Consider the following 21774-nt stretch of genomic DNA (forward strand, 5'->3'; position numbering starts at 1 on the left):
GAAGGAAGGAAGGAAGGGAGGGAGGGAGGGAGGGAGGGAGGTTGGGAGGAAGGGAGGGAGGAGGGAGGGAAAGAAAAATGCCAGGGCAAGGTCACACAGCAGGTTAACAGACACTTAATAGACGTGTGTTGATTGATTGAGTTTTCTGCCCCTCTTCCTCTTCTTAGCACTCTTGGACTCCCTCCTACTTCATTCTATAAAAATTTACCTCCAAATCCTCCATCAATCTGTTTGGCCAGTGGCGGTGGCAGTGGCTGGCATAGCTTAGAATGGGCTTACTCTGGGGATGTAGTAGTCCATTTGGGATTTCAGGGGGAGAACGCAGCTCACTCTCTTAGGAAACTCGCCCAGTTATAATTTATTGATACCCAAATAAAGGATTCAGTGAGGATGGATGCCAGCCTGTGATGTAGCTGCCCTGCATTCCTTTTGTCCTGGCTTTGGGGGATGACTGTGCATGCGGTACCTAGTCAGGACCTGGACAGCTCTACTCAGACTAACCTGAGGAGCTGCAATAAATACTCTGGAGCTCAAACTGCCTTTATAGTCAGGAGAAAACCTTCGGAGCTGAGGCAGTCTCAGGTAAGAAAACCCCTCAGGGAACCCAGGAATACACTGATCTGACTGTGAGTGAGTCAGATCAGGAGACCCACTCCCGCTGGAACAGGGCTCTCTTGCTCCTCAATATGTATATATTTATACATCCATCAGTCACCTTGGCTGTTCCTGGCTCTATATCAAGAATAACATTAATAAGAACAGCAATAACACCAGGGACAGCTAAGTGAATTGGTGGATAGAGAGACAGGAGGTCCTGAGTTCAAATTTGACTTCAGACAATTCCTAGTTGTATGACCCTGGGCTAGTCACTTAACTAATTGCCTAGGCTTTGCCTCCCTTTTGTCGTAGGATTGCTAAAAGGTAAGGGTTTAAAGAAACAGGAACAAACATAACAATAATAATAAGAGCTAGCATCTACATAGTGTTTTAAAGTTTGAATAGCACTTTACAAATAGTATCACATTTGGTCATCACAACCACCTTGGGAAGTAGGTGCTATTATTATACCCATTTTACACATGAGCAAACTAAGGCAGATAGATGAAGTGACTTTCATGGGGTCACAAAGCTACTAAGTGTCAGAGGTTGGATTTGATCTCAGGTCTTCCGGATCCTGTCTACTTTACCACCTAGATTCCTCGCCATCTGAAAGAAGGCACCAAGGTCAGGCAGCCTGCCTTAAGGAATTGGTATTCTAGAAGGGATCAAAATCTGTAGCTTAAGATCTAAACCTTATCATGCCACCAATAAAAAAGATTCTAAATCAATTAATTAAATACATTTTTTTCAAATTAAAAAAAAAGATCTAAACCTTAGAATTGCCAAGCTCAGTAGGGCCACCCCAGAGCCCCTAAAATCCTGCCATGCAGCCCTGTTCTGCCTGCAGGAAATGCCCACATTCAACACATACTCTCTCCATGCCAGGCTTTTGCAAATACTCATCTTATTCAATCCTCCCAACAACCCTAGGAGGTAGTGCTAGTATTATCCCCATTTTAGAGAGTAAGAAACGAAAGTCAACACTGTCTACTGTGCCACCAGCTGCCTCTGGAGAAATCTCTTCGAGACTAGAGGCAGCAGAGCAGGTGCCCATCTGCACTGGTAGAGGGCATTTCCTGCGTGAGAATTCCCTGTACTAATTAAACCAAAGTCCAGTCCAAAAAGCACAGAACTCTAAAAGGAGAATGTGTTAAAGTGGTGCAGGCTCACACTGGGCGCATTTCGCTCATTAGCCCACAGGGATGTTTGCTTTGATTTTATAGACCATCTGTTTGGGGGGATATTTTCCTGCTTTAGGATTGGAATCCCAGTGAGCTGGAAAGGAAGAATGGCATTCAGTCTCTCCCCCAAAGCGAAGGAGCAGCCCGCTCCAGCTCTGTGGCCACAGGCTAAGCAAGGCAAGGAATCAAGAGTCGGAGTTCTCCTAGATTATGGAGAAACTGCCACACAAGCCAGGGGGCCCCTCGTCTTCCTGCCTCGGCGAGTTGTCTACCATGAAGTTCCAAATGGGACCTCAGAGGCCATCTAGCCAGCGCCTCATTTACAAATGGGGAAACTGAGGCACCGAGAGGTCAGATGGCTCTAGGTCTAGTCCTGTAAACCGATCAAAGGCCCCTGCCTGTCTGTAAGACCTTGGGGCTGTCTCTTCATATCTTGAAGCTCAAACTCATTTATTTTTTTAACAAAGAGGTTGAGTTGGGGGACAGCTAGTCTCGGGGACTAGAGGTCTTGGGTTCAATTCTGGCCTCAGACACTTCCTAGCAGGGTGAGTCTGGGCAAGTCACTTACCTAGCCCTTGCTGCTTTTTTGCCTTGGAACCAGTACAAAGTACTGATTCTAAGACGGAAGGTGAGGGTTTTTTTTAAAAATAAAAATAAATAAATGAAGAGGTTGAAATAAATAAATAAAATAAAATGAAGGGGTTGGACTCAAAGCCATTAGGATCATTTCCAGCTCAATGAACTGTCACTTTACAGATGAAGAAACTGAGGTTCAGGGTAAATGCTTTGCCCAGGCTTCCACAGGAAGTTATACTCTCGTTCAATAATGGTTCTCAAAACATGTCATGTAGAGCTGAACCAGGGGCAGCGAGGTGGCACAGTGGGTAGAACACCAGCGCAGGAGTCAGGAAGATTCATCTTCTCAAGTTCAAATCCGACCTCAGACACTGACTAGTGTAAAAATTAAAACTAATATATAATAATAACTTTAGATATTATGTTTTATAAGATGTATTAATAATCACTAGGAGTAAGAAATAAAAGGTAACAAAATTAAACCACATGCCCATGGCTAATCTAAATGTTCAAACAGCCTGATCCACCAAGCTGCCATAGGAAGGAAAGAGAACTAGCCATGTAAGACACCCCCCCCCCAATTTATCCTCTGACTACATCAGCACGTAACGACAGGAAGCCATTGGGCTCTTGGGAAATGTAGTTCAAAGGCACAAAATTTCCAATAAACACACTAGCTGTCTGACCCTAGATAAGTCACTTCTCTCTGTTTGCCTCAGTTTCCTCATCTGTCAAATGAGCTGGAGAAGGAAATGGTGAACCATGGCAGTATCTCTGCCAAGAAAACTCCAGATGAAGTCACAGAGAGTTGGACACAACTGAAGCTATTGAAGAACAATGAACAGGGTCTGGCTAGGGCAGAGGATAATGGAAGGATCCTTTTCTGTGGTCTGGACTCTTAGACCCCAAATCACACTGTCAGCACCCCAATCTTGTGGTCCACTAGAAACCCCAGGACTTTTTCACAGAGATTATTGTTAAACTAGACCTTCTGCACCTTGCTCCTTCCATCCTCCACTTGGGTGAATGATTTTCTTAATCTAAGAACTTTAAATAAGTACTTTAAGTGATCTTAACTTTTGTGGGTCAGTGTCATGAGCCAGGACCAGTGCTTTCTGTGGTGAGGTTCTAGTTCTAAGGTAGATTTATTTGTTGTATTCCCAGGGCTTATTTGGAGTTTGTTATACAGGGATTCGCCGTCCATTGGTCTATAAAGAATGGTATTGCCAATTTTGTGTATAGGGAGAATTTATCCCTTGGTTCTTTTCCTTTGGAAGCTACTTGTTTCTTATCTAATTAGGCAGAGGTAGGTAGCCTCCCTCCTCCCCCAAGTCCCCCAGCTCAGTTATTTGCTTAAATGAATATTGATTCATTTGCAAATTGTCCTTTGTTTATGCAAATAGAGGATGTCCTAGTGTGTCCCTTCAGGTCCTGTTGGTGGTTTTGACTTTTGTGACTGTGACTGTTTTTCATCTCAAGCTCTAAAGAAGGACCCACTGAGTCCCCTCCAGCAGCCCTTCACCCTCCCACCTCCCTGGCTCTGCTCCTCTGGTCTCTGATGCCCAGAATCTCTGTTTGCCCATGTATAAATGGAGATTTTGAACCTTGGACTTCATCCCCCAGAAGTCCCTTAATATTTCCCAAAATTCCCTTTAATCTCTCCTGCGCCTCCACGTTTGGATGGTCACGTTTTTGTTTTATAGGTTCTGTAGCTCCTCTCTCTCCCTTCTCCACAAGCACAGCCTGGGAGCCCTGCCTTTACTCTAGCTTTTTGTATTTAATAAATCTTGTTAAATATAATATATAGATGGCAACGTCCTAATTCCTTTCCTCCTGCCCCATCCCCCTAACCCCTAGCCAGCAGGGATCTGGCCTCCTCTTGGCTCTCCCAACCTTTGGTTTGGTCCATAACCACCTCCTTCTTTTTGGTGTCATGGTGGGCGTATTCGTGTCTTATTCCCCCAAGGCTCCTCCTCAATGGCAAGTCGTGCAAGAACAAGGGACACGTCCCACTTCTTCTCTCCATCCCCCCCTCAGCCTGCCAACCCTGGATGCCCAGCGCTCCAGGACTGTTTCAACGAGGAAATGATTCTGGGCTGGCCAGTACCTCACTGGGTCTGGTTATAAGGAAATGATAAGTAAGAGATGATGGTTGCAGAGGATAAAGATTCTGGAATCTTGGAAGGAGAGCCCCAAAGTACCCTATTACAGTCTTCGCAACAAACCCTAAGAGGCAGGCAGAGCATGGCTTCCTGAACCCATCTCACAGGAGAGGGGATTGGGGAGTTCAGAGAAATGAAACTCGTGATCCCCCAAAGCCTTGGTTTCTCCATTTGGGCCCTTTCCACTCTACCACAAGCCCATGAGTCGAGAGATTCCTTTGGCCTTCGAACATCATCCAGATGTTCTGCCCATCGTTGATCACGGCCAAGACCCTGACTATCTGATCTCTCCAATAGAGCATCTAGAAGGGACATGATGAGCCATTAAGCCCAACGTTCTCCTCATATGGATGAGGAATCTTAGACCCAGAAATCTCCCTCCCCTCCTCTTCTACCCTCCATTGCTGTGGTCTTGGGCTTGTCACCATGAATGCACCTTTGGGGGGGGGGGGCTTTCCCTCCATCAGGGCAGCTCAGTGGAATGACCAGGATCAGAGCAGCCTCCACAGCTGCCAATCTTCTGTCTTGCTTTACATTTTCTTCATATTTTCTCTCATATTAAAATAAATAAAATTCTTCATATTTCCTCTATTAAAACAACTACCACTCTTCCACTGAGAGCCAATCGTGCCAAATGACAGCCCGAAATGCTTCTTTAAGGCTCAGCTTAAAGGGCCTCCCCCAGCTCTGTGTTCCCTCCAATGAGAGTTAATGATGGAAAGACTGACTCAGCCTCCACACCAGCCCGCTTATTACACGTTCCCTGGCTGACCACTGCTTGGCTCTTGATCCTTCTTGACCACCGGGGGCTGCTGGAGACGGGGGAAGTGAATCTCAGATGTGGTTTGGGTGCCGGTGGCCCGTGGGATGCTGCGCCAGCGGCCGACACAGGACCTCTGTAATTAGCCGTCCCATCAGTTAGGTGGTTCCTTTGCCCGGGGTTTAAAGAGGAGGCACATGGCAGGTCATTCATCGTGGTTCTCTGATGAGCCGCTGCTACCCAGAAGCCTGTGTGGGTGGGTCCAGCCTGGGAGGGGTACAGGAAAGAGCCAGAGATGGCCAATGGGGTCCAGGCTTCCTTGTCCCCAACTCTGACTCTGGTAAGGGGGCTTGATGCCTCTCAGGCTCAGATCCACCCCCTACACACACAAAAGTTTTCTTGGGGCAAGAATAATGCTTAGGACTTTTTCATTTTTTTCCTTTTAAAAATTGTTTTATAAATGGTGAATTTCATTTAGCTTTATTTTATCTTTATTATTTTTATATCTTTATTACATAATATCTTTATTATTTTTCATTTTATTTAAATTTAAATGGTGATTTCAAATTAATATTGTATATCAGCACGATTAGTGTGCAACGAAGACATCTAAAGAGACAGCATGATACAGCGCAAAGAGAATTAGAATCAATTCGTTGTTGTTGTTGAGTTGTTTCAGTTGGGTCCAGCTCCTGGTAACCCCATCTGGAGCTTTCTTGGCAAAGATATTGGAATGGTTTGCTCTTTCCTTCTTCGGCTCATTTTTACTGATGAGGAAACTGAGGCAAACTAGGTCACACTGGGTAGGTGTCTGGCTGGATTTGTAAGCTTAAAAATTCATATACAATAACTCCAAGTATTATATTTAATAAGATTTTTTAATAATAACTTGAAGTAAAGGAAAATAAAAAGCTAGAGCAAAGGGGGAGCTCACCCAGGTGCAGTGGCAAGAGAAGAGAGCAAAAAGGTGGGGTTACAGCCAACTTATAAACAATACATAAGGACGCTACATGGGGGAGAGAAAAGGATTTTGGGAGATGAAGTCCAAGGGTTCAAGATTTCTAATCACACAGATTCAAGCTCATGAAGATGAGTCTTCCTGATTAGGCGCCTTGTACTCTATTCACTGTGCCACTAGCTGCCCCATAACATAGAAATATATTTGTTCAGACATGTCTAACTCTTTGTGACCCCATTTAGCATTTTCTTGGCAAAGTGGTTTTCCCATTTCCTTCTCCAGCTCATTTTGCAGATGAAGAAACCGAGGCAAACAGAGTAAAGTGACTTGTCCAGGGTCACACAGCTAGCAAGTACCTGAGGCCAAGTTTGAACTTCCTGACTCCAGGTCCAGCTCTCTATCCACCGCACCACCTACATACCCATTAAATGGGCTCAAAGACACCTTTTTGTTACTATCTGTATGCCACTGGACAAGATGGATTGAAAGTCGGAGATGTGGGGTTCAAATCCCAACCCAGCCCTTACTGTCCCGACCATGGGCAATTCACTTTGCTCCACCGGCCTCAGTTTCTTCAACTATAAAATGAAAGAGTTAGACCAGACCCTCTCCGAAGCCCCTTCTTACCCTTAATCCATGATCGGTCCAGAAGGGCCTCCTTGGGACCTGTCGGTCTTCTCTAAAAAACAAGATGGTGAACTACATGCCCTTCTGGCTCTTCAGTCCATCAGCCCCATTAAACTTGTTTAGCAACTATTTACAATTGAATGAACACATTTCAACACCAGAACGCAGCTTTCCCATCCCTCCCTCCAAGGAGCCATAGACATTCTCCAGTTGTCCATCCTCACGTGGAACCGAAGTTGTTCTGTTTCCATTCTTCTCCGTTGGGTTGGGTTTTTCCTCCTCCCCATCAGCCATCCCAAGAAGCTCTTGGCCTATTTCTTGGTATTCCTCATACTTGTCAGTCTTGATGGCACTCTAGTTTGACTCACAAACTCCCTTGAATCCAGTTTACTTATTACTATTTGTTTGTACATCCTTGGTTCTCGCTGTTGGATTATAAAGTCCTGGAGGGCAGGGACTGCCTTTTGCCTCTGTATCTCCAGTGCTTAATGCAGGTGGTTAATAAATATTTGTTTAGTGGAGGAAGATTTGGGCTCCCTTCAAAGGACAGCCTTCAGGAGTGCCCAGAGACAAGAGTCAGCATGTTGAATTCAGAGAACTGCCAGGACTCCAGTTTTTCTGGAAGGTTGTTCTTTGTTGTTCCATTTTCATTTTCAGCCACGTCCAACTCTTCATGACCCTGTTTGGGGTTTCCTTAGCAGCTACCGGAGTGGTTGGCCATTTCCTTCTCCAGCTCATTTTCTAGACGAGGAAACTAAAGTAAAAAGAATCACAGAGCCAACACATGTCTGAGGTCAGATCTGAACTCAGCTCTTCCTGACTCCGGGCCAAGGGCTCAATTCACTAAGAAGGTAGAGTGTGTGAATGGGGAGGGAAATAAAATGAGACTGGAAAAGTCTCTGAACACCAGGTTGAGTTCAAATTCTTTCTCATAGGCAGTAGGGAGCTATGGAAGGTTTCTGAGCTGGGAAATAGTGTTACCTAACTGGTTTCCCTGTCCTCAGTCTCTCTGATCTTCAATCTGGCCTTCACTCAATGGCCACATAACTTCAAGAAGTAGTCTATAGGTATTCATTAAGTGCTAAACACCTACGGTACCAACACACATTTTTAAATGCATAAAATAAAATATGTGGCAGGCATGGAGTGCCGAACTTGGAATCAGGAAGAGTTCAAAACCAGCATCAGACATTTACTAGCTATGAGACCCTGGGCAAGTCACTTACTCCATTTGCCTCTCCTCTATAAAATGAGCTGGAGAAGCAAATGGCAAGCCACTCTAGTATCTTTGCTGAGCAAACCCTTAAACAAAGGACACAAAAAGTCAGCCCCAACCAAAATGACTCAACAACAAAAATATGTGGCGACTACCAAGAAAATCAATTCTTTGGAAGTACAATTTTCAAAATATTTTTCAAAACAAGTTCACAGACCCCAGGCTAATCACCTTTGCCTCACAGAGGGAGCACGGGTTTGTGGAATAAAATGACACTGGCCACATGCTTAGGTTATACAGTAGGAGGACTGGAGGCAAGGAGGACAAATCCAGCAGCCCAAGAGCAGGATGATGGAGACCTGAACAAGAGTGGCAGCCGTAGGAGGACAAATCCAATAGCCTATGAGGGTGGTGATGGGGAACAAGAGTGGTAGCCATATGAGGGCAAGAAGGGCCAAGAGTGTGAGAGTTTATGCATGTAGAACCAACAGGATTGGGCCAACCATTAAAGAAGAAAGAATTTGCCATTTCAGACTTGGTTGACAAGGAGGATGGAGGCATCATAAACAGAAAAAGAGAAGTTTGAAGGAGAAGCAAGTGATTTTAATGAGAAAGACAATGAGTTCCTTTCTCACCATCTTGAGTCCTTTGTGCTTTTAGAACGTGCAGGTGAAAACCATACCCAGCAGACAAATGGAGGTGGAAGACTGGCGTTCGGGGAAGAGATTGGGCTGTCCGATTTGTAAAATGAGGGGGTTGGAGTCAGTGGCCCCTAAGATCTCTTCCAGCTCCAGTTTTTATGACCCTGTGTTCCTGGGATGTGAGAGTCATCTGCATAGAGGTGATAATTGAACCCATGGGAGGCACTGAAATCGCTGGGAGAGGGAGTGTGAAAGAAGAAGGCCAGGATGGAGCCTTCCCTCTGTACAAGTCCCCATAGGGAGCTCATTGATTCCAAGCCCTCCCCCATGATGTCACTGATCCCTGCCTGGCCTGCTGGGGCTGGCAAGTTTTAGGCCAGGGGTTCGTGTCACGCTGGGCTAAGCATCAAGGACTCACTGGTAAATAGACTGGTCATTTCCCCCAGAGGGCTAAAGAGCTCTTGAGAGCTCACGTTCTTCATAGCTAGGAAGGATCAGTAGGAACTGTATGAGGAAATTTAGCATTTGGGGCTCAGAGGTTGTTATTCTAGACCAAATTAAAGTCTTGGGACTCCTGTGCCTCCTCCTTCCCTCGCCTTTTGGTAGTTCAAGTCTTCTTTATTTTTTTTTTAAACCCTTAACTTCTGTGTATTGGCTCTTAGGTGGAAGAGTGGTAAAGGTGGGCCATGGGGGTCAAGTGACTTGCCCAGGGTCACAGAGCTGGGAAGTGGCTGAGGCCGGATTTGAACCCAGAAACTCCTATCTCTAGGCCTGACTCTCAATCCACTGAGCTACCCAGCTGCCCCAATTCAAGTCTTCTTTAACCAGATGTCTTAATACCTTTCTTGTCTTGTGCATTATTCTTGATTCACTCCATGGTTTAGCCATACTGACCTGTTTGTTTTTCATCAATGACCCTTCATTTCCTTCCCCTGGACCTTAGCTCTGGCTTCCTTCAAGTCTTAGTTCAAGTACCACCTTCTAGGATCTTAGGATTCAATTCAGGCCTTGTAGAGCTAGAGCTAGAAGGGACCTCAGAAGCTCTCAAGTTCAACCTCTCATTTTGCTAATGAAAATTAGGTGAACACAGAATAGCATATTTGTCAGATCTTTGGGAAAGGAAAGATTTTAAGACCAAGCAAGAGTTAGAAAAGAAAATTACAAAATGTACAATAAATATTTCTGATTACATTAAATTTAAAAAATTTTTGTACAAACAAAACCAATGCAACCAAAATTATAGAAGGAAAGCAACGAACTGGGGAAAAAATCTTTATAAACAAAAACCCCCGACAAAGGTCTAATTACTCAAATATATAAGGAACTAAATCAATTGTACAAAAAAATATCATTTTACTAATGAGTAAGCCGAGGCTCGGGGAGCCTTTTCTGACCACCCAGCTCCTAGCAACTCTGCCCCAAACTATTTTATATTCATCGTGTGGACTTATATTGTATATGTGGTGACACCATTAGAATATAGTAGACTCCTTGAGGTCATAAACTATGTTGTCTCTGTCTCTGGTGCCTCGCACAGTGTCTGGCACATAGGAGGCACCTAATCGATGTTTGTGGATCGGTTGACCCTTCGGATGACTTTTGAGGTGTCCTTTCCCAGCTACTCCTATCAAGCCACAGCAGCCTCTTTTCCTCCCATGCTTGGCTCTTCTCTGGGACTTTAGACCCTGAGGCCGAGCCCGATTGCCCTCGGCTCCTGTTCCTAGTGTCGGTCTTACGTTTTTATGTTCGTCTGTCTGGTCTTGTGTCCCTCCCTGCGTCCTGGTCTTCACAGCTCCTTCTCCAGCTCGCCTCCCCATCCTCATTCACTCCTGCGCCTGCCCTCGTCCATGGCCGTGGAGGCCATCTCTCCCGCTGTAGCCATGGCCCTCCGGCCATTCGTGCCCTGCTAACTTCGGTCTTCCTTTTGCCAGGCGAGCACCTGAGGATCTGCCCGCAGGGCTACACCTGCTGCACCAGCGAAATGGAGGAGAACTTTGCCAATCGCAGCCGCAGCGAGTTGGAGGGGGCCCTCAGGGAGACCAGCCGCTCCGTACAGGTGACGCTTAGCACTCAGCTCCGCAACTTTGATGGTAAGTGACCGCTGCTCGCCAGCCTAAGAACCAGCCTCAGGGCCGTGTCTAGCGCCTCACAGAGCCGAGCTCATGCAGGGTGGTCGAGAGCGATGGGCACAAACATTACTGGGTGCTTTCCCTTTCGGAAATACGTCACCCCAAAAAATGAAGATCCAGTGATGGAATCTAACCTAACAGGATCTTTCATCTAATGACGGAAGATCAAACGAGGGGATTTCAGACTCTGTAACTTGGGGCCGTACCGATATGCAAAAAGCACATGAATAAAACTTTTCTAATTATTTTGAAAAATAAAAATGGGGGGGGGGGAGGCGATGGCAAGGGGGCACTGCCCGCTCTGTGTCTGATGGCAGTGGTGTGAGCTCTTGATTATTGTAAAATGTCGGGCAATCCTAGTGTGGAAAGAGCATCCAATCCAGATTCGATCCCTCTTCTGACATTTTTTACCTGAATGACCTTGAACAAGGGACTAAACTCTCTTGGCCTGTTCCCTCATCTGTACAGTGAAGGAGTTGGACTTCTTGGCCTTCCCACCCCAGTCCCGTCCAACTCTGTATCTGAGAGTCCTAAGAAGTTAGCCGTCTCCCAGCCCCTCCTTTCCTCCCAAGCGCGATTGCGTGGAGATGATCGGATGGACCCATTTTCATGTCAGAACATTTCACAAATCTCAGCATGGCAATAGTGGTCCTATTAGAACGTGTTGATCCAAAAAATCAAGGGTGATACGAAGCTCCTCTAAATCCAGCAAGGCTCCTAACTGAATTTATGTTTTATTAATCATAGCAGCATCTACATATGTTTGATAAATAGGAATCCATGTGTGCATGAGACATTCTTTATTCAGCCTTGGACGTTTACTTATTTATTATACTGAGTCATTTAATGAGATAGCTGGGGCTGTTTGGCAGCTTTCAGAAATTAGATGTCTGGATCTTCGGCCCCCTGCTAGTAGCTCATCCCTTCTTCCATCCCCTGGAGGTATCTGTAGCTCAGAGGTTGAGGACCACCATGTTAGGGCTTTCAGAGGAGTCTTGAATACATGAAGTTGGACAGGGCACTTCCCCGGAAAGAGCACAGAACTTGGAGCTTTGGGACCTGAGTTCAAATCCCAGTGACTTTGGTTTCCCACCTTGCAATTTCTTCTTTTATAAATGAAAGGTTTGGACTAAATGGCTTCTAAAGTTCCTTCCAACCTTAGATTCTTATAAGTGCTATAAACTTAACCCGCCCCAGGCCTTTTTTTTCCTCTGGGTATTAGATATTAGACTAAAAATGGTCCCTAAGGTCTCTTAAAGTTCTGACCCTGTGTGTGATCTAGATCAAGTCACTATATCCTTCCCCAGCCTCAATTTATGCATCATTAAAATGAGGTTGAAGTAGATGGTCTCTGATTTCACTTAAAGCTCCAGATCTTTGATTCTATGAACTTAATTAAGCTCTCTGGGCCTCAGTTTCCTCCTCTGTAAAATTGTTAAGATGGCCTATAAGGTCCTTTCATGGAAATCTATGGTCCTGTAATCCATGAATAGGTATAGATCTCTAGTCCAGGAGGCTCTGCAGTGTTCCTGGGTTGGATGTCATCTCACTCTGACTACACAGTATCATCAATCAATCAATAAACACTGATTAGGTGCTGACTATGTTCCAGGCACTGTTAGGGCATCAGATTTGCTTGGTCTTGTGTGAAGGCAGAGAAACAGAGTGAGCTTCTCTTGGGGATGGAAGGAGAGAAGACTCAAAACCAAATTGAAGCCCAGCATTCAATCTTTGGCCAAGCACTCCAGGATGGCTCCTTCATGGCCTCATTTCATGTTTTCTTTCTCTCTCTCTCTCTCTCTCTCTCTCTCTCTCTCTCTCTCTCTGAGATGAATTGCCTTTCTGCAGACACACCCCGGGTGGAGCCCTTTGCACAAAGGAGGCAGCCCTGCCCAGCTGCCCACAGGGATGGAGCCTTTGATCTATTCCCTGGAGCTCAAGGCCTGGGAGAAATGGGCCAGGGAGCTGTCAGAGCTGACTTTGGGCTCTGGGTGGAAATGAATGGTGACAGATGGGGGCCTCGGGGTGTAGAGGGCTGGTGCTCACCTGGAATTGTTCCTGTATTTAATACATTCTTTAGCTCAGGGCCACCTCTCTCCTCATGGAGGTGGGAACTGGGGATAGTGGAGAGGAGGGAGGTTGTGTTGAATTCCTTGTTGCTTTGGCAAGGGTTGAGGGGAGATGAGAGTAAAGTAAAGACTAGACTATCTCATTGATTCTGGACTTTTTAATAAAGATGATGGGGGCAGCTGGGTAGCTCAGTGGATTGAGAGCCAGGCCTAGAGACGGGAGGTCCTGGGTTCAAACCCGGCCTCAGACACTTCCCAGCTGTGTGACCCTGGGCAAGTCACTTGACCCCCATTGCCTACCCTTACCAATCTTTCACCTATAAGTCAATACACAGCAGAAGTTAAGGGTTTAAAAAAACAAACAAAAAAAAAAAAAGATGATGCAATAAGCAGCATCAGTACAAGGAGGCAAGAGTTGAAAATATAAGATTTGTCCCCTGATTCACAAATGGAGAAACTGAGGCACAGAGTGACTCAGAGTCATCTAGAGGTCACCCAATGAACAGTAGAGATAGGACAGAACTTATCCAGGGAAGTTCTCTTCCCACCAGCACAGCTTGCTTCCTTAGGCCATAATTATCCTGTCAGAAAAAAAAATCAGAGTAATTTTTCCTTGAAATATTATTATCCCTATTTTACAGATAAGAAAATCGAGATAGACAGTAAATCACTTCCCCAGGGTCACATGACTAATAGGCTAGATTTGATCTCAGGTCTTCCTGACACCAGGACCAGTGATCTTGTTAACTTCTCTGAGCCTCAATTTCCTTACTGCTAAAATGAAAGGATTAGACTAGGTGACCTCTGAGGTCCCTTCTATCTCAAAATCTATGATCCTATGGCTAGATACTCTTCAAAGTGCCTTCTGATAATATGCTCTGATGGTTTTTGGAAAAAGCAGTGGTGGTAGGATCCTGAATTCCACCGCCAGATTAATTATTAATTTTCCTAAAACACTACCTTTGTGTCACTACTCTGCTGGGTAGGTGGGGAGGGGGGGGAAGGCATCAAGTGCTACCCATTACCTAGAGCCAGAGTTCTTAAATTGTTTTTATCATTGGACCCCTTTAGCAGCCTGGTGAAGCCTATATAGATCCTTTCTCAGAGAGCTAAGTACATAAAACAAATATATTGGATTACAAAGCATCTTATGATATTGAAATACAGTTATCAAAATATTTTTAAACGAATTCATAGACACCATTTTATTAACCTCTAACCAAGAAGAAAAAGTCAAACACAATAACCTGGTTTTCAACGCCTTCCATAATTGAGCTCCAATGTTATCTCTTCAGCCTTGTCTCCCGTGCTACCCTTGAATATTTGTTATCCTTTTTGGACTTTCCACCACCTGAAATGCTCACCTTTTTTGGTATAATCCTATCCCTTATATTCAAGACCCGTGTCAAATCCTTCCTCTTTGGGTCACGGAGTCTTCCTAACAATTCCCATAATGGTGTTGCCTTCTTGTGATTTCCTTTAGCCTTTTCTTTTAACAAAAAGATATAGCACCTTCTAAATGGGAACATTAAAGAGTATGCATATTTCTGAGCACCATATAGTACATTTGCTAAAATTGACCATTTACTAGAACACGAAAATCTGTGACTTAACCATGACTGAGACTGTGATATCTTTTGTCTTCAGTAACATTTCATGTATATCCTTCTTTTCTCCCCACTACACTATGAACTCCCCAGGGACCTTATCATCGCTGTCTTTCTCACAATACCTACTACAAGTGTAATGCAGAAGTGAGGAGACCTGGTTGACAATGCTCCCTGCAGCCAGAATAGAAAGTTATCTATCCGCTTGGGAGCCTCTCATCACCGGGGCCCCAGTGGTACTAATTGGCCAAGCCCTTTTCAGCCCATGGCTAACTAATTAGTCAGTCTGTGTTGGTCCCTGGGTAGGAGGTCAGCATTACTATCCCCATTTCTTCGATGATGAAACTTGGTTGCAAGTGCTCTCTTCCCTATCATAGGAAGGCGATATGAGCCTGAGGAGTCTTGGACCCTGAGTGATGAAGGTGGTCAGAGAAAGTAGAAGAGATTTTTGTCCTAAGTCTAGCACTCAGTCCCTCTTCCCATACATTCCTCTCTCCCTCAGGTTCCTAGCCTTCCTCCGGTCTTTATGTGAGACATTCATCAAGACCTTCTGAGAACAGCTTTCCCAGTATCACTGCAACATACAAATCAGCCCAGACCCACAAAGGACATCTTTGTACATCCTGGAACATCAATCCAAGCTAGGACAATTTGACTTCCTCAGTTTTTTCCATGTCCATCGTAGATTAGAAATTAGATTGTAGATTATAAAGCATTAGAGGCTTTGGCCCCAAGTCCAGTTACTTCGCTTCTCAGAGACCCAGTCCTCTGGCTTCCTGTTAGACTTTTACACTCAGGACCATGTGAATAATATCTATATGTTATTTATTTACATTTATATAGTGCTTTTAAGGTTTTGCAAAGCACTTTACATACATTATCTCAATCATTAATCCTGTTGAATAGATGCTAGCTATTGCTATCACTGTTATACAGAGAAAAGTCATGATTGGTGCAGAAAAGCACACAGCTAGTCAGTGCCTGAAGCAGGATTTGAACTCGAGTCTTCCTGACTTCAAGTCCAGCATTCTCTCTTACTGTCCCACCTTGGTGCCTCAGTTTTCACAAACGTTAACCAAACACGCATATCAGCCTAAGAACATACATTGTCTATATAACACTCACATCTTAGAACCTCAAAAACATAGAACACATCTTGCCTTCCTTGGGTTTTAATCAAATCAATGTGTTTACTATGTGCCAGGCACTGTGCTAAGCATGGGGGGGGGGGGGGGGCTTAGGTTTAATCACACTCCATATTCTAGGATTTGCAGTGGATAGAGGACTGAACAGGAAGACCTAGATTCAAATTGTGCCCTAACTGTTTACTGGCCTTTGATCCTGGCCAAATGACAGCCTCTCAAATTCAGTTTCCTCATCTGTAAAATAAAGATAATAATAGCATCTATTTCCCAGAGTTGTCGTGAGGCTCAAATGAGATAACCTATAGAAAGGGCTTCGAGCATCATACACGTCAGTAGTTATACTATCCCCTTTATCAGATGGGCTTCTCTGCCCTCCTTAGGGACTTAGCCCCTAGCTGATGCCAAACTCCCATTTCCAATAAATCTCTGCCTTGATCAGAGAAAACCAAGCGCTGTCTCTCTATTTCCTCTCTCTGTCTCTGTCTCTCTATTTCTCTCTCTCTCTCTCTCTCTCTCTCTCTCTCTCTCTCTCTCTCTCTCTCTCTCTCTCTCTCTCTCTCTCTCTCCCTTCTCTCCTTCTCTGTAGTTCTTCCTGGCTGTTTGGCTCTTCCTCTTCCTCCTTGGGTGAATTGTCCAGCAAGATCTGCCTGAAAACAAGCTCTCTGTTGGCTTTTTGATGGTGCTGGGCCACTCCAGGGTTTATTCTGCCTCTCAGCCTTGCTGAAAGCACCTGGCAGGGATGGGGATGAATCATGAGTCAGATTGTGACAGCAGCTGGGGCTGGGAGAGGGCTGCTGGTCCCCACTGCCCTTGTAGAAGGGAGGGAATGATCCACGGGGGGGTTGGGCTTAGGCTGGGAGGCTGAAGGATGATGGGAGTGAGGGAGCCCCTTCAAAGGGATCATCTCAGGAGAACTCACAGAGACACATCCTGACTCACGTCAGCCCCCCTCCTTTCCTCTGCCAATCCTGACTCCTCCAGGCTTTCGAGGCCCAGCCTAAGCCATGGCTGCCGGAGTTCCCAGTGAGCTCTTCTGGCCTTAATCACCCACAAATCCTCTAGCACTGGGTAGGGGAAACGTCAAGGCAAAAAGCTTGAATTCTCAGCATTTGACTGAGCCTCGCCCCAATGGAAAAACTTGGATTCGAGTTAGAGGACTCCAGTATTTGGATCCTGGATTAGCTATTTGGTATCTGTGGGACCTTCAGCAGATGACTTAATCTCTCTGGGCCTCCGGCTCATCACCTGTAAAAGAAGGCTGTTGGACTAGTCTCTGAGGTTCTTCCCTGTTCTAGGTCTTTGGTTTTCGAATCCTTAATGGCTTTTTTAATTTGTTTATAGAAAACCTTTTGGTTTTCGAATCCAGAAACTGTTTGTCCCGCTGGGTTGTTGTGGAGAAAGAATGTTGTAAGGACATACCACAGAAATCCCCAAAGACCCATGTTAATCCATTAAATATCCATCAGGCTCACCTTCCCTCCAGCTCTGCTCCTACCATCCAGCAAGCTTTTCCATAGGTTGAGGCGAGGCCCCTTGCTAGAGGATGGAGATGCCAATACCAAAATGGAGGGGCTTCCATTCTAGTAGGCAACCCAGCATATACCCAGATAAGGAACCATCCACCAAGCCCGTGTTAACTCCCTCCTATGTGCCAGGCACTGTGCTAGACACTGGGAAGCTTACCCAGAGATCTAGGTCATGGTGCTCAGGGTAGAAATGATGGGGTCGTGCCATGCAATGGAGAAAGCCCGGATCTTGGGTTCGAATCCCACCTCTGACGAGGTGAGCTACCTTGGGTAAATCTTTTAACCTCCGCAGGTCTCAGTTTCTTCCTCTGTGATGAACTTGAGAGCTTCTCCTTCTAGGACCCTGGCATTCTGCAGGGGGATGAGGGGATCCCTCGGGCAAATCCCCGCCAGGGAGCCATTGAAGAGCTTGGACCCAACTGGGCCCCAACCTTGTGTCGAGTCCCACTTCCTTCCCTGCTGATAAAGAAGAAGCCTCCCTTCAGTCATTTAGGCAGCGGAGGGTTCCCTGACTCATTTCTAATGCCCAGGGGTACTTGAGGAGGAGGAAGAAAGGAGAGGAGGCCCTTCTTCTGGGCAGCTTTCCTCCTCCCCCCAATGGCACACATTTCCTCCTTCCTCTCATTCCCCCAAGGCCTCTCAGCTGGCTGGCAACTAATCCCTGTTTTCAGTAGTTAATGGCAGATCAAAAGGCTTCCCTTCCCAGGGTTATCCTGGAGTGGGGCCTCTCCCTCTCCTAGATGGGAACATCTTCAAGGCACAAACAGGGAGGGAGGAGTTCTAGCCTTTTGACCTTGGAGGCTCCCCAATTTATGGATGTCAGTGCTTGGGCCCTGGAGGCAGCAGGGCAGGGGAGGCCAGGAAATGGCCCATAGTTGGGACTCAGGAAGAGAGGAGAGGCTTGACATGGGGGGAAGAAGGAGAGGAAGCTGTGGGTAAGAGGAGGAAGTCTAGCCAAGTGGTTAGAGCATTATGGAATTTGGGCTTTGGGTGACGTGATCAGCAAGCATTTAGGTTTAGGAGAAATCCATTTTGGGGGGCATCTCTGGGGGTGGGGGGGGAGGGAAGGGGAGGCCCCTGTAGTTTTGTATACAGAGAGACAGGGTGTCCCCAAAGTCCTAATACAATGCAAGCTTTCATGGCTAATACAAGTGTCCGGAGACTTTGGGGACACCCTATATTTATGTAAGGGGGGAAAATGCCTGTGTGTGTGCCTGTGAGTGCTGTATCTTCCTGGGGAATCTAAGTGACTTGAGGGCAAGGGCTGTTTCGCTCTGTCTCTGTGTCCTCGGACCCGAGCCCAGGGCCCGGCGCCCAGAAGAACTTAATACATGTTTGTTGCTTGCTTGCTTGATTCTTGGGCAAGTGGTAAAAATTAAAGTAAAGAAGGCTGACCATCAGGGCAGTCGGGCAATGGGCTCGTCTCCTCGAGAACTAGGGATTCCAGGATAGACTCATAGAGTTGGGGCAGCTAAGTAGCTCAGAGGATTGAAAGCCAGTCCTGGAGACAGGAGGTCCTGGGTTCGAATTTGGTCTTGGATGCTTCCTAGCTACGTGACCCTGAGCAAGTCACATAACCCCCATTGCCTGAGCCCTTAGCGCTCTTCTGCCTTGGAACCCGTACTTAATAGCAGTTCTAAGGGTTTAAAAAAAAGTCTCCTCAAGTCGTAGATATGGAGATGAGGGCCCCGAGAGTCCAATTCCTTCGTTTTATAGATGAGGAAACTGGAGCTGAGAGAAGTAGATGACTTGCCTGGAGTCAAACAGCTGGTGATAACAGGTATAATAATGTCTAGCATTTAGACACCACCTAAAGTCTGCACCGGCACCAGCTGCCAACAATGGGCAGGTGAAAGGAAGGGTCCGAGGAATGGCAGCAGGCCACCCCCTCCACTAGCACCAGACGGGGCGCCCCTGCTTCCAGCCTAGTCCGCCCTCCGAGGGAGCCCTTCTGCTGCCAAAGCGGCAGGACACCGAAAAGGGGAAGAGCTCCTGCCCTGGAGTCTAGGGTTCGAGAACCCAATAGGGGACTGGGGGGGCAGGCCGCTGGGCCCCCATCGCAGCGGACCCCCGACTTTCCTCCGCGGCAGACCCCCAACTCATTCTCTTTGGGTCTGAAGCAGGCCGATCCACGAGGAGGGTCCCCTCCAATGGCCCATTTCTTCTCATATTTCAGTAGGCTGCAAATATGTTTTATGGCCCGGCAGTGGGTCCGAATGCCGGGAAATGGAATTCGACGTCCTGGGAGCGGGGGAGAGGGAGAGCCTTGGAATGACTTGGGAAATAGGCCTTGACCTTCCTGCCTAGTCCCTGATAAACGCTCCCACCGTCCCCCTTTGCCGCCATTCAGCCCAGGGCTCTGGCTTCCCTGCAGGGGCCGGGAGGGGAGGGCCGCTGCCATTGCTAAGTGTATCCTCTGCCTTTCATGCTGAATTATTTAAGGCCTTCCCATTGGAAGCCGCGGAGATGCAGCCGTGATGATAAAGGTATTAGGAACCTGACAATTATCTTTAATGACGCCGGGCTGTTCTGGCTAGGAACAGGGCCAGCCGGAGCTGGAGGCTGGGGGCTTGGGGGGGCCGGGCGAGGGTTCCCCTTCCCTCTTCCGAAAAGCAGAACCCCCAAAAGCCATGGGCGAGGCGTGATCCGGCCGGAGCGCTCTCTGTTGGAAAGTGGCGTGTTTGTGAGCAAAAGAACACGGAGCCACCTCTCGGCTCGCCGGAATGGAAGGCAGCCTCCGCGCCCTAAATCACAGGGAGCCTTTTTAATTCGTTCGAACATCGGGCGCTGCCTTAATGTCGCTTTCAATCTCAGGAGCTTGTGACGCTGCGGATGGCTCGAACAACCGTTTAAAAACACATCTTTCAAGTTTGGGGGTGAAATACCGTCGGCTGACAAAACGGATACAGATTTTTCTGCAGTGGAGGGAATTAGATGTAATTCTCCTAAGTCTGCAAACACGCCCAAAACCTTCAGGATGGATGGAGGAGGATCAGCTCGCTGTCTGGCAGAGATGGGCCGCTGTGGCTGGGAGGGGGAGGAGAGGCCGATGCCGAGGGACGAGGCGGCCTCCCTTCGCCTCCCCCTTTCCCGAGAGCTGGTCCTAACTTAGACCTTTGTGGCTGGCCGGGCAATAGATGGGGCGGACGAAGGACCGAGCCGTCCCACGGGTCATCGAATGATGCACTCAAAGCCGGAGGAGGCGTCAGGGCCCATTGCCACCCATTTTACAGAGGAAGAAACTGAGGCACAGACGGCCTCCGTGATCCGGCCAAGGCCAGGCAACTTGTAAATGTCAAGGGAGGGAATTTGGACCTGCGTCTCCCTGACTGTCCAGCATGTTATCGCCTGTATTGTGCACCGCCTCGCTTCCCCTCTGCAGTCACCCACTCAATTCTGTCGTGGGGCATTAATAACAAGCAGACTCGCCCGGCCCAGTCCTGTGGGGTTCTCAGAGTGAGGGAGTAAAGGAATGGTCAGGTGACAAAATAAAGCGACCTCCCCAAAACATGATTTGCCAGCTGATACCTTTTGGGACAGATAACTGGGCTTGCAGTGAGGTCCCTCCTTCCCCCGTGTTCCTACGAGCCATTTCTCGTGGGTTCTTCTATTTAGAAAACCCATAATCCTGCCTGGTTAGCCATGCCCAAAATCGAGGGTAAAGTTCAGCCCGCCTCCGAGCCTCAGTTTACTCATCTGTTAAATGAGAGAGTGACGCTAGATGGCTTCTAAAGTTCCTCCCAGCTCTAAACCTCACTAGAGCTTTTCCATATAAAACAGGGCCTTCTACACCCCAAACAGCATCCGCAGCCTCCCTTCTGGCAGGCTTCTAAACGCACTTCCAGAAACAGCCCCGTCCCATGTACTTGGGAAGCTACTAAAGGCATCCATCAGGCAGGAGCAGGCCAGATTCTAAATTAGAAACAGCCCGGGCGCAGGGCCTGGCCGCTTTGGGAGCCGAGGGGAACTGCCAAGGTCTGGGGAGCGACTAGAGGGCTCCTCGAGGAGGCTCTCATTAAGAAGAAAGAGCAGCGTGGAGACTCGGGTCCTTAAAGAGATGACGGGGGGCAGGAGTTCAGTCAGGGGCGAGGAATTTCAGATCCAGCTTTGAACTTATCTATGGACAAGCCATTTGGTCATTTGTGGCCTCAGTTTTTCCTCTGGGAAATGGGAGAATAACAACTGATGTCTGAGGCTGGAATGGCTGTACTTCTAGCTATGACAGGGTTACATGATCTGAACAGCAGTTTTTGCTGGGTGGGGAAGGGGGAGATTTGTTCTCTGACCTAGAAGGAACTGATGCCAGAGCACAGAGAATCATCAATTATATCTCTTTGTTGAATTGCAAACTGTCAGAAAACCTTGGATAGACATCACTCAGCCAATCAGTAAACAGGCATTTATTAAGCACCTACTAGGTACCAGGCACTCTTTGAGGTGCTAGAGATACAAAATACAAAAAAATTAAGAAATAGCTCAGTTGTGTTGGGGATGGAGTACTGGACTTGGAGTCAGGATAGGCGGGTTCAAAGTCAGTCTCAGACACTTACTTCCCGACTTACTGGTCATTTAGACCT

At 46.9% G+C, this 21774-nt stretch overlaps 1 protein-coding gene across 1 annotated transcript in view; it reads left to right on the plus strand.

Annotated features, from left to right (window-relative positions):
• Positions 1–21774, plus strand: part of GPC1 (glypican 1) — a 157373-nt gene that overhangs the window by 91243 nt on the left and 44356 nt on the right. Inside the window, exon 2 of the mRNA XM_044673154.1 lies at positions 10653–10811. Within this exon, the coding sequence (XP_044529089.1) occupies positions 10653–10811 (159 nt within the window). The remainder of the gene's footprint in view (positions 1–10652; positions 10812–21774) is intronic.

The sequence above is a fragment of the Gracilinanus agilis genome, chromosome 4 (assembly GCF_016433145.1).
Source record: "Gracilinanus agilis isolate LMUSP501 chromosome 4, AgileGrace, whole genome shotgun sequence".
NCBI lineage: Eukaryota > Metazoa > Chordata > Mammalia > Didelphimorphia > Didelphidae > Gracilinanus > Gracilinanus agilis.